The sequence below is a fragment of the Salarias fasciatus genome, chromosome 18, assembly GCF_902148845.1.
Source record: "Salarias fasciatus chromosome 18, fSalaFa1.1, whole genome shotgun sequence".
Classification (NCBI taxonomy): domain Eukaryota; kingdom Metazoa; phylum Chordata; class Actinopteri; order Blenniiformes; family Blenniidae; genus Salarias; species Salarias fasciatus.
In genome coordinates, this window is record NC_043762.1 from 8,701,415 (window position 1) to 8,714,767 (window position 13,353).

At 42.9% G+C, this 13,353-nt stretch overlaps 1 protein-coding gene across 1 annotated transcript in view; it reads left to right on the top strand.

The window, feature by feature from the left end:
* LOC115405818 (collagen alpha-1(XI) chain-like) overlaps positions 1-13,353 on the top strand; it is a 72,265-nt gene that overhangs the window by 14,065 nt on the left and 44,847 nt on the right. Inside the window, exons 5-10 of the mRNA XM_030115545.1 lie at positions 5,043-5,171; positions 8,236-8,325; positions 9,242-9,340; positions 11,026-11,328; positions 12,331-12,396; positions 13,253-13,294. Of these exons, the coding sequence (XP_029971405.1) occupies positions 5,043-5,171; positions 8,236-8,325; positions 9,242-9,340; positions 11,026-11,328; positions 12,331-12,396; positions 13,253-13,294 (729 nt within the window). The remainder of the gene's footprint in view (positions 1-5,042; positions 5,172-8,235; positions 8,326-9,241; positions 9,341-11,025; positions 11,329-12,330; positions 12,397-13,252; positions 13,295-13,353) is intronic.

Below are 13,353 nucleotides of genomic sequence, written 5' to 3' on the forward strand. Positions count from 1 at the left end.
GAATAGCATCTTATTGAGGTTATTGTATTGTTGGTAATAAGTAGAATTTTTACACTTATCGCATAAAATAAGAATTATTGAGGTGGTGAAGCAGGCTGTGCTCCTTTTCCAAAGTCTTAAATGACAGCTACATTGTAAGTTAAGGAATATTTTAAACCAGTGTTTTATAGATGATGAGAATTATTTAGTATGGATAGCAATAAGAATGAAAGTGAAGTTTCACTGAACAACCTGCTCTTAGTGCTTGTGCAAAAATGTCTACAGTGGTCAGATTGGATATAAAAAGAATGGATTTTAATAGAAAGCTCTCACAGGAAAATGTAGACTTTGGCTAATCTTTTTTTATCTATTTTTACACAATGTGTTGTTTAACTCAAACACAGTTTTGATACATTTAACAGCCCTTGTTTGCTGCTTTACATCCAAAATTCTTTTAACAGAAGTCTGTACTTCCCTTTTTTTCAGTTACATCAGAGATTCGATGAAACTTTCTCCTTTCTCTGGCTTTCTCTGTCCACTTTACAAACCTTTGTTAGACTCTGACACTTTTACAGGGGTGTTATTCATCTCACTGAGCAGCAGTATAGTCAGATTGATAAACATGTCCATTTTCATTAATGGTTTGGTCCCTTCTGACCTCCTGGCTGTTGCAGTAGGGAAAATGTGTCTTTTCTCCCAATGAACAAACAAATTCACCATTCGAGCTCTCATTAAAGTGGACCTGCAGATGAAGCCGGGGTTTGACCGTCAGGTTAATGATGAAGTTTGGCATGAACTTTGTCACTCAATCTGCTTTGAGCTTTTAGCACATGGCTACCTTACTGCAGGAGATTTCATAAGCAGGTGTTAAAGCTGGAAGCGCAGGGACGACTGAAGGCTGGGGGAAAATATGAGCAGCGTGTGCTCAGTCTTGGCTTGGACTGCACAGCTGTTTAAGAGATATGCTCACTGACCGGGTCTCCAAATGCCTTTTTCCCCCCTCTTTCGTCCTCCTTCAAATAAAACCCACAAGAAATCCGAAGTGAAATCATCTCCCCCTTCTCATATTTATGCAAATTCATTTCTCAGACTTCAGAGGATCGGGTTCGGGCTTCTTTGTTTGCGCCACATGTCAGTCCGTGTGTTTACGTGCGTGTGTGCGTGAATAAAAGCGTGTGTCTGCGAGGAGGACAGCCAGTGAGGGAGGTGAAGATAGTTTGTTTATGTGTCTGTCATAACTGTATAGCAGATCATTCCAGAATGCTGTCCCTCAACCGAGACAGTCTTTGGCAGAGGCATTCTAACAAGCGTCTGATGGGCTCTTAGCCTTAAAAATGAATCATAGCTTATGGTCGGGCTGGCAAGAAAAGCTAACGCCGGGACTGTTTCTCATCTTCCTCAGTTACTTTTCACCATCCTGTACCCATCAAAGGCTGTTTTGTTAAAGAAGAATATGCTTTTCGAGTGGCTAGTCTTACTGAGAAATAAATTCCAACATTTATTTGTGCATGCGCTTTCACATTTCTGCCGCTCTGACCCCGATGCCCTCGTCTCTTGACCCTCACTAAATGGCCTCAGCGCAGTCGTGGAGCCATTCTCGGAAGACGTCTGCTGATGGAAAAGACTGACGTGTAGAAAAAAAAAAGAGAGACGTGGGGAGAGGGCGTGCAGACAAGCAAGCAGATGGTTCAAACAGTTCAACAGGTTTTAGCGAGCTACTGGCAGAAGAAATGTTTTAATATTCGAAGGGTGCAAGACGTTTTGTATGCCCCCGGTGCGTGAAAAGAAACTTTATCCCAGCGCAGACCACAAGGGCTGCATTTGATAAAACACTGCGAGCAATCTGGAGCGCATTATAGATCTCCCCTCCGCCATTCGTCCCGGTTAATTGTTGTCCTTGTCCAGTTTTGAAATTCCATCTGTCTGTTTGGACTTCTTGAGGTCTGCTTGCCTCCTATGGAAAAGCAGGCTGTGTTCAAGGTGTGTGCAAGAAAGCTCATTTATGGCAACGGCGTCGTAGCTGTGAAACTTCGGTTCCAAACTTTTTCTCAAAATTTTCAAAAGCTCAAGACACTGGAAGATTTTCTCGAACTATCTTTCATGAAAATGAATTAAAAGTTGTTGTGGATTGATGATTGTCTCAGAAAAAGCGAATAGCGCCTGTAAAGTTATTTTCCCCTCCATCCTCTGTGTGTGTTCAGTGGGTCAAACTGCAGATGCTTCGGAGCATATTTATAAATGTGTGTTCCAGGTTGATTAATAACCTCCAGCTGTTCTTCTGGTGACCTCCACCTGGCCACTGACAACACCCTCTCAAGCACGTAATTGCCCTTTTTCAAGCTGCTTTTTAGTGGAAACTTTGTGTAATTTGTGTTTCATGTTGAGGAGGCCTGCGAAGTGTCAAACCAACAGCGCAGAACCACAAATATTCAGTTTATGATACGACAAACACATTGAATTTTTGGGACTTTTACTGAAAATTATTGGGGAAAAAAGTATTTCATTGTGGTTTATCTGTTCACTTTATTTCAGTTTTGGTGCAGAATGAATATACAGTGTCGCATACCGACGGCGTTGTCTCCTCCAGAAATTGACACTGTGTTGTTTATGGAGTCTCCGTGTCGAGCATGGTCTTCATTTGGTGAAATTGAAGAAGCAAGCAACATCTTCGGTTACACATCCAAATTAGTTTGACAAATACAGGATGCGGGGAAAACTCGGAACATCCAGTCATCTCTAATCTTCTGCAGGCGGCAACTATCTGCGTCCAATCAAAGTTTTCATTGGAGATGTCAGACACATGCGCCACAGGTTGTGGAAGAAGCAATATGTGATCATAGTGAGAAATATCAACAGCTTGCGTCTCTGTTTCAGTCTGAGTGGCAAAGAGGAGCTCTTATTCCAGTGTTTGTCAACATTTTCAATATCAGTGAGGGATTGTATGGCCTCCTGATGACTGCTTGATATTTATCACTCTGCCTGTTATTGACTTTTTTTTGTGGCTTTAAATCAAATGTGAAACTTGCAAGCTTGAGGATAGATAAAGGCAGCAGTGTTCAATACTCTTGTATTTAAAAAAACAAATGTAAATGAACAGCCATCACCCCCCCCCCCTTTTTTTTTTTTGTAGAGGAATGTCTGTTTCAATCTGATATTAAGGTTAACATGTGATCAGATGTGTCGTATTTACATGCACATGCACATTGTACACAGACATTTTAATAGATTAGTTTCAGTACGGCCGGGACAGATGATTTATCTGTGCCGACTGCAAGTGGATCCAAGACGTTTGCTGAAGCTCATTCCTAAAATTCTGAGGAGGAATCTCAACAGATGCTGGAGAGATGTGCGAGTCAGTCCAGACAATAACACTAACAAAGCAGATAGATGCAGACCAGGAAGACACACAGGGGTGAAAGTGGAGGAAGGAGAAGATGATCAAAACTGATTGAGTCACTGTCTGGATTTGTTTATTGGCGGTGTGTGTGTGTGTGTGTGTGTGTGTGTGTGTGTGTGTGTGTGTGTGTGTGTGTGTGTGTGTGTGTGTGTGTGGTCTCCTGACTTCTTGACAAAGTGCATGCATCGTTGAGATTAATTGGCTGTCTTTCATGGCAGCATCACTGATATCTCAGTGTTGTGTTGTGTCTGCTACTCTTAAGAAATGCATTTCAAAAGGAAATCAGTTTTCTATTCAATTTTCACAATTTTTTTGGTGATTTGGCGGACTGGATTGGAGCCTTTTGCGGTCCAGTTTTGGCCTGTGAACCTTATGTTTGACACCCCTGATCTAGTGTATTAATCTCGAAATGAATCACAGTCGGAATTCCACAGATAAAATGGCCCAGCTGCTTACAGTGGTTGGTAAATTGAACATTCATGCATTAATCCATATGTCAAATATATTTATATCTTCATCTTGTTGTTTGGCTTGTTCAATAGCTTGTTTAAATTTACTGGTCACATGTGATGGAAGCACAGGGCGTTGGGTTTCTAATGCGTTCCAGAGATCTGAGCCCGTACAGATGCTGCCTCCTGTAATTTAATGCAATCTGCATGTATGTGCTTCCTCTTTAGAGGCCACCCTGGTCGCGGCCTCTGTTTGCCTTCACACTATGTTTATTTTTCATATTTTGTCATGTAGTCCAGGTGAGATGTGAAGGGAGAGCGGAGTCGCTCGATAACTTCTCCAGATCAGTGGCGTAGTAGTTCCTGGTTTGGAAATTCCTTGGGATACTATCATGGAAAATGGGCCTTTGGCTGATGTGAGGCTTGAGAGAGGGGATCTAATTTCCTTTTCCAAAGGCTCATGAAAAACAGACGGCTTCAGATAAGTACAGACTTGGTTATTTATCTGCTGTGGATGGGGACTCGCAGTCCCTAATGGCGAAGTGAGAGCGACCGTACAATAGTCCTTTTAAAAGCTTACAGACTACCCCGAGGCGTTGATTCATTCCATAAAGTTATATGTGAGGATCCTGCTTGCCTCTGGTACTGGAAAGCATCTGTCTTGTTCTTTCATTGTCAAAATGAATCATCAACAAGTTGGTGTAAAGGTGTGTCAGTCAGCAGGGACGGGAACTCTGAAACTCTATTGGCACCGACGTTTGTTTTCTTTAATGGAAAAAACCGTCAGCGAGAGTGTTTTGGGGTTGTTGTTTTTTTTTAACAGTTTTGAAGCCATTGTCAGTTGCACAAACCTCTTTTGTCACACAAATGTCTGCTTTTGGATTAAAGAGTCATTTCTGCTAGAAAATCCACAGAGAGCAGTAAACCACAGAGCCTACCAGCCAGCCTCTAACCACCGTTTGCTGCCAATTTGGCAACGTTAAGCCCTAATAACACGGTTTTAAACGGCGCACCTAGTTGTCGACTAATTAGGCCGAATTAAACAGCTTTGTTTCTAACTGCAACTGCCAAGTGATCGGTTCAGCTTCTTTTTTTTTGCCACAGTGGCTGATGCTCCTGGGAAAAATTCAATGAAGCCATCTCACAAACCAGTGCTGCCCAGTATCTTGATGAAGATTGTTGTCTTTCCCTGTGCTAACACACCGCTCTGCTCTCAGGGGGACATCCAGCAGCTGCTGATAGTGGCAGACCCCAGGGCCGCCTACGACTACTGTGAACACTACAGCCCCGACTGTGAAACGCCGAGCCACCACGACACCCCCCAGGCTCAAGAACCCGAGGACGAGGTCAGTATCTGGGTCAGCAGCAGGGAGAGGAAAACTGGCGGAGATGGTTTTGGGAATGGAGAGGCGGGCGGAGAGAGGAAGGGGAGGTGCTGAGGGTTTGGGGGAGTAGTGGGGAGGAAGGAGAAAGGAGAGAAGAGGAAAGAAGCTGATGTGGGAGCTGGAGGGTTGAGGGAAGGCGCTCGCTGGAGGCGTAGCAGGAATTATATTTATAAAGTATAAAATGGGAAGTTTGGATAGGTTTTGATTAACACAGTGTCTTTAGAGACAAGCAGAAATGTACATATTGAATGAATTATTAATTTCTGGTTATATAAAATAGAGACATCAACAAAATACTGTTCTCTTTGACGATCAAACAAAAGGGAAAGGTCACAGATCATCTGTACACCAGGAACACCCTTAGCTCAATCAGTTCCGTCTTTGCTTAATTTTTGAAGTACCAGTATATTGTTTTGGTAATGAATTATTAAGCCAACTGTAACACCAGTAGGAAAGTGCTTTCATACGTCTGTGTGCTATTCTTGTGTCAAGCGGAGTTACTGTGCAGCCTGAGGAACTCTCCGTTTGTTGGCAGATCCTGAATGATATAAAGTCTGACATTTAAAGAAAGGTCGAGGTGATTGAAGGGCTGGGAAATGTGAAAAAAGGACACTTTCAGACTCCGAATTCAGAGTTGGCCCGCTCCAGTCAAGGCTCTTTGCCCCACTCCCATCCTGAATATTCGCCCCATTTATTCGCCAGTGCACTTTTCAGTCTGCATGAAGTAAACAAAGGGTACAAAATATTTTCTGCAAATTGCTTGGACGGATTTGCAAACATTCCTCCCGGCGTAGTCACAAAGAAAAGGCTTTCTGCTCCTTTTTGTTATAGTGGAAACCTGCTGACAAGTCAAAACACAGTGACTCCAAATCACCACTGATACTTTTGCCAGATCTGCTAATTAAAATACAGTATAATTTCCTTTTTTTTTTTTCAAACTTTCTCTATTCCTCTCCTTCGAACCTTTGTCGTCTGACGTTTCCCTTCACTATTTGACTGAATAACTGATGAGCTCACACTGGAAACTTTCCTCTTTTCCCTGCCACGAAGTCTGAGCCCACTTTGGAGTGGCCCCGTGATTTATATCACTAACGAGTTCTGCAGGCTCTGCCCAGACTCCCAGGGAAATCTAAGCTTTTCCTTCCCCATCCACACATCCAGTACCTGGAAAAGCAGACTTTAGATCCCCGTTTCAGGACGAGGTGGTTCTGTATTGAAAAATATTGGCTGTACAGTGGGTACCAGTCCTGGAAAATGTTGCTTCATCATCAACTTACTTTTCAGCTCCAGCGCAAGGAGCCTGTCAATTCTGAATAGACAACAGGGAGCAGTTTGCCTTCAGGAACCTTGTAAATCTGGTTTATTCATTGTTGGTGTCGTTGCAGTTCAAGCAGGAATGTTCTTCCTTCATTCCAGTTTAGTTTTCTGAAGTTTCTTTTTTTTTAACAAACTTGTTCTCCTCCTGTTTATCAATAAGCAGTTTTTACTTTATTTCTCCGACCTTGACCTGAAGCGCGTTGCCTTAGAGTCCACAGAGCTGTGTGTGGAGGAGCGTAATGCAGGAGGAGGCAGGGTGGCTCCCTTCGTGAGCACACTTCAGTATTTATGTCTCTTATCCAAGACTGTGGCGAAGTTCTTGAGCTCAGCCAACACTGTCAGCACGATAAATCTTTATAAATCCTCTCTTCATACTCTTATCTTCCTCCAGGGTTCTCTCTGACCGTCTCTCTCGCTGTCTGTCTGTCTGGTCCGTCTGGCCAGTGTGACCTCTCTCCGGGCCGCTGAACAGGCCCGGCCAGCGCTGCAGCAGGCCGTGGATCTTGTATAATTTTTATGAGCTTAGCGTTGTCCAGGGAGTAATATTTATTCCTTGGCTAATAGAGGATTGCACATGAGGGGCTGGTCTGTTAACTTAATCTGCTTCGCCTCTGTTTGGACTGTGTTGCACAAGTCTTAGACAAAGAGCTAAATGTTTCTAATTAGAATGAGCATGCATTGTGCCAAAAAGTGCCTATCAGTGCTAGAAAGTAAATCAGTGAACGAGAAACCTGAAGTCCTTAGGAGGCTCTGTGTGCTTAGCATTAAGAATAAAAGGGATTAGAAACACCAAGCTCCTCAGGAACACTGAACATCCAGCGTCTGTTCCAAAACAGGGAGGAGTTCATGTTATCTGATTAATGGACAACCCAAAATGTGATTTCCTACTTCCAAAAAAGCTTCTGTTATTTATTATCGCGCCTATTTTTACACATTGGTGCAAATCGGCTCATTTGAAGATGCTGTTCTTTCTTTCTTTCTTTCTTTCTTCTTTTTTCAATTGCATGTCGCGGTGTTGTGTTGATAATGTTTCCCCTCTGGTGAACCATGCTGAATTCATTTTCACTCGCAAATAAACAGCTATAAAAAGCATAAAACAGGCCACATTATAATGTGCGAGTTCTGGAGAAATTCGGGGAAAAAAAACGAACTGCACTCACAGAGACTTTTCTAATGCACTCAATCTTTTAACAGTAGTTAAAACGTCGGGTTCACCTCCTGCTACTACAGGCTGTGCACCCCATAATTTACCATCACGCAGTGAGTCAGGACAGCTTGAGTTTTCTCCTTTAAAGAGTCTTTAATGAAAGCTGCAGGCCATTGTTGCCTCACAAATTAAGAAGCGAAAAGCAGATAAGTTTTCACTGGCATCGCAGTAACATCCTGTTAGACGTAAACAAGAATCCTAATTGCTGTTTGTGTGGTTGCGAGCATTAATGTCTCTCACATAAAGTCGGATGGAAGGAATGTTGCCTTCATCCATACGTAAAACTCTTCAAGTTGTCTGGAATGGATGTGAGCGTTCCTACATTTTTCTTGTGAGCATGTTATTTCTAAAATAACATGATGGTTTGATTCCTGGGTTTTAGAAGAAGCACTGATTCTTACTTGCCATGTAAATAATGTGCGAGGTGTCTCTGAGACACTGTGGTGCTTTATTTACATGACTGACTGACTGATGGCTTCCCTTCACTCTTTTTCCTTTTAGTACACTAACTATGAGTATGGTGAGTTCTATGACTACAGTGAAGGAGAGGTCACCACTGACCCTGCCCCAACAGAAGGAGCCAAAACTGAGGTAACACTCAACTATTACACATATTCATGGCCTCACCATGAATACCAGATACACTTACTGCCACATGCTGAGGTACACCGTGCTGATTTTCTTTTGTCTGAACTGCCGTCATTCCTCATGTAAAATATTCCACAAGCTGCTGAAAACACAGAAATGGATCCGTATTGACACGAGAGATAAGATGAAGCAGGATTTTGCTGCAGATCCCGTGACTACGATTCCATTTTGGTTCGGTAAACTCAAAATAAACAGTTGGAGATGACTGGAGCTTTGTGTTTTCCCCACAGTGAGTAGCCGTGCAAAGACATGTACACTGTGGGAAGGACATGGTCAGCTAACAGTACGCACAGTTCGGCTGTGAGTCGTAAAGACATCCCATGCACCGTCCTGCCTCCATCCAACAGCCTAAACTGTTGATACATGATACATGCTGCACTCATCACTCGGTGTTTGAATTTTCTATTGTTCAGTTTTGGCGAGCCTCGGCTGTTCTCATCCGACAGTATAAGAAATGGCTATTTGATGTACTGTTGCCTTTGAGACTCCAGACCATCAACCTCTGGAAGTCGTTCCTCAAAATTGTATGTTTTCTTGGTACATTCTCTGTGAAGCCCTGCAAAGCTCCCACCATCTCCTCTGGCACTGACTCTGGAGAAATTTATATGCTTCTCCGTTGTGATTTCCACATGAACTGGTGTACCTCAGGTCGTGGATAGTAAGAGTATTGTGTCTGCTTTACTTCATTGTTCATTTTTGGCCCTTCCTTTTTAATCTTTTTCCTAATGATCGCCCAACGCGTGATGACTTGACTCACTATTTCGTGGTCGTTGTTCGAGCTTTACCTTAGTTGCCAATCTTGCTTGTAAATCTTGTTGTATTTTATCAATTTCAACTCCTCCTTGTGTTGTTCCTGCAGACATATGTGGGTGGAGATTACTACACAGGCGAGTATGACTACACCACAGTGGATGGAAATCCACCTGAAACTCCCACTGAGACCACCGGACAAGGCCAGGTAGTTATTTATCACGCTTCCTTCTTTTTATTTATCTTTTTTTTTCTGCAGGGATCTATGTGAACCACTTAATATCACTCACAGGCAACGCTTCAGGAAAACAATAAATACAGTTTAAGCTACATATACTGATGTGTGGATACACCATGTTCTTTTAACATTCCTAATCTCCGTGGTCTAAATGAAACTTCAATAAAACTGTCAGACATCACATGCAAGAGGCACATTTACTATGATTGTATTTGGAGGATGAAACCCGACAAGGCCTCGCTCACATCAAACAGCTCACTCCAACTCTTGATTTCCACTGAGAGATGTCGCCATCAGAAGAAGTTTGGAAGAAGAAAAACTTTGTCGTATAATAAAGCATGACCAACGGAAAATCAGTAGACAGACAACGTCCCCCACGTTTCTGCCATATCCCGAGTTTGGCAGATCCCGTTGTAATTTGTGAGAAACCATCACATAAAACACAAGATAATGAGGAACATTTGGAGGTTCGACTGAAACAATACGAGTGTGTGCTCCGCCAGCCAAATGACTGCCGATTACAAACGGGATGTACCTTCAGGTGGATAACGCAGCTTGAGTTAGCCCGAGACGTGACGTTCATTTAAAGTGACAAGACACGAAGGAGGTTCAGCAAATGCTGCACCATGTTGGAACAGTTGTCTAATTACTGAGGACTGAAATCCAGGGGAAAACTTTCTAGATCTGTGTCGTGTTTTCATGTTATCCATGGATAGGTTACGTTTAAAGCTTGGTAGTAGTATTAAAGGATGACATATATTTGAGGTTCAGCTAAAGAATGAATATAAGTTTGTGATATATGGTGAATGTACATTTTCAATTGCAGTGATCGTGTCCCTGTTTTCCCATCAGGCAAAGCAAAGTAGACAAGGGAGCTCAAGATCCAATTTCTGTTTATATTAATCTGGACATGGAGGAATCGTTAACCACTGCAGTTAATGCTTTAATGTTTTACATTTCTCCAAATGAAGCTGTCTGCAGCATATTGAGCACATTACATCCACTTACAAACATTTACATGAGAAGTATTAATTGTCTTTTTTCAGGGTCTCCTTCGAGTTTCATCTTTTTTTTTACAAAGCTAATTCACGAAGCAATCATTATTAATCAAAGCACTCCCAATTTCCTTTCCCTCTCAAACGCTGATTGATTTTCACTCCTTTCTTAATGCATCAATTCTTTCAGCTACTAGAGTTTGAGTGTTTGAGAGTTTACCTCAGAGGAGTATCTCATCTATATCTGCATCCTGCTTTATAAAAGTTGCAGATGAGCGATTTTACTATGAAATAGAATTTTAGATTCTTTCTACACTTGCTGCTGCTTAGAATGAATTTCCCTTTTAGGACCATTTAATATATTGTATTGTAGTCAAGGTTAAAGTGTTGCTTAATCTCACAGAGCGTTCTTTAAGGAATGTGTATAAATTGATAAAGACAGTTTCATTATAAATATAGAATGGGATTCTAATAATCCCACATAAGTGGATTTTCACAAATGCAGAGTTTTGGTTGAAATCCTCTGAAGTTGACTGAGTTGGAGTCATGAAACTTTCAAAGACTAAAACTTTGCGGTTTAAACCATGAGAATCATTGAAGCTGTGAACTAACCTCCATCTTTCTTCCCATCTCTTTTTTCCACGCCCGGACTGATCCCAGAGTTACGATAGCGAGATCGTGGATGATTATATCACGGGCGCGGAAGAGGTCGGGGCCGACCCCACTGTCGCCGTGGAAACCGTTGCCCCGGTGGACACCGGGAAGACGGTGGATCCCGCCAGCGACGTGTATGAGTTTAAGGAGTACGACCTGAAGGAATACGACCACAAGGAGTTCGTGGAGAAACCATACGACTACGGCGATTACGGAGATTACGGCACCACCGAAGCCAAGCCCACCCCTGTAACGTACGAGGAGGAGATCGGGCCCGGCGTGGCGGCCGAGACGGACATCAGAGAGAGTGTAAGTGAGGACAGAGGAAGCTGGTGGCTGTCGTTTGATGGAGTGTTTTGTTCTCTTCTTCCTGTTTGTTGTTTCTAGTATCCGTGGCGTATTGAAGCAGGCTGCACACACAAGCAGGGAACACAAACACACAACCGCGCACAAACACACACCTTGTCTTGCGCAGATGAGCAGATGTTGACCCAGCTGTCAGCACGGGGCGCCCTCTGTGACCCCTCGATCCCGCTGACCTCCGTGCTTCATCAAAGACCCGTCCCTGTTTATCCCACCAATAATCTGTTTGGATTACCTGATGACAAACAGTCTTTGAAAATGTTTTTTCGTTAAATCCAAGTAGATTGATATCTTAAGCCAGACAGAAATATCTGCTGAGCCAGTGTCTATCATGGCCGCTTTCCAGCCTTCTTCCTTGGCTCAGGAGTCGGATTCTCAGAGGCAGGAAGTGACACAGTCTCAATCTGGATTTTGGCTTGAGATGCGTCTGCTTTGGGTTAATCCACGCTGTGCTCTCCACTCTGCTTTCTTCACCCTTTCACCCTTTTTTTTAGGACTTTCTCATTAAACGCTGTTTTCCTCTTTAGGCTGAACTGTACAGTCTCGTGCGTTGTGCGCTCAGTGGTGTAGCCGGGTTGTGAATTCCTTTCATGTGCAGTCATTGTGTGCATAGTGTCAGGTAACAACCTCTACATCTGAGCACGGTTGGGGTCTTTCTGGCTCCGAGGATGCATAATAAATAGATGTCAGACCAATTTTAAATTATACCTTTTCACGAAAATGCTTCTTGAGGTTCACTTTTTCCACGGGTCAGACTGAAAACGGCTTTTTTTTTTTGCCTAAACTACTCAAATCCCTTTAAGCAGTGAAGACACAAGTCAGCATGTTTTTTGTGTGTTTTCAGTAGGTTTGATTATTATTCTGTGTAACGGTGATGCACCCTCTGGACATCCACTGAAGCTCTGTCACATGGAGAGAGACTCACTCAGGTCTCTGTTATGTTGCCAGATGGGTGGAAGCCACAGCTACCTGGGAGAAAAAGGAGAGAAGGGTGAACCTGCTGTCATCGAGCCAGTAAGTGACGTGTCACACTCGTCTCTTTTCTGAAAAAGAAAACAACTGCAAATTGATTTAAATGTGTTTTAAACTAAAACATTCAAGAAACCTGTAACACATGCTGGCTAACATGATTTTTGTAATTTTAATCAACTGAAAAGCCAGTCTCAAGAAAGCATATTTGGGTTCAAAAGCAACCATCTACTTGAGTAACTAAGTGCAGATATGTTTTTATTTGTCACCGCTGCATAAGTAGCATATTTCTAGAGTGAGAAATGCCATTTTTTCATATTGAACACATTGATTTAAAGTTTAGAGAGGGAGGATATGAAGAATATACTTTTTTTCATTCATTTAAAAAAAATCTGATTACGTTAACATTTCATTTACATCTCGATTCATTTCATTTTCAATGGAGCTGGATCCTCGCTCCTGATGAGATTTAACTTTCCTCTTTCATGAAAGAGACCCGCAACTAAACAGCCGCCGTCTGCACGGAAATGCCACATCACTTCTTTAGGGAGTCATCCTATACAATTTACCAGGGCAGGCCAAACACTGACTGAAATAGCAGCTGCAGTTAGCGTCTCCCCTCCCAGGCTGCGTGCACCACCACACACTCTCGTCTCGACCGTTTGATGGCACACAAACACACACACACACACACACACACACACACACACACACACACACACACACACACACACACACACACACACACACACAAACTCATCATCAGATAAAAGCAGTATTGCTATGATCTCTTTGCCATAAGTGAAGTCCTCCACCTCAAACCCGAGCAGCCGCGCTGCCTCTCATTGGCTTTACGGGCAGCCCCCATAATGCTACTGTATCCACTTTTTCCCTTTTTCAGGGGATGCTTATAGAAGGACCCCAAGGAGCCCCCGGCCAAGCAGTGAGTATCACGTTCTCCCACACTCCTGTCTGCCTCCTTCCACAGATGGAGAACAGCTA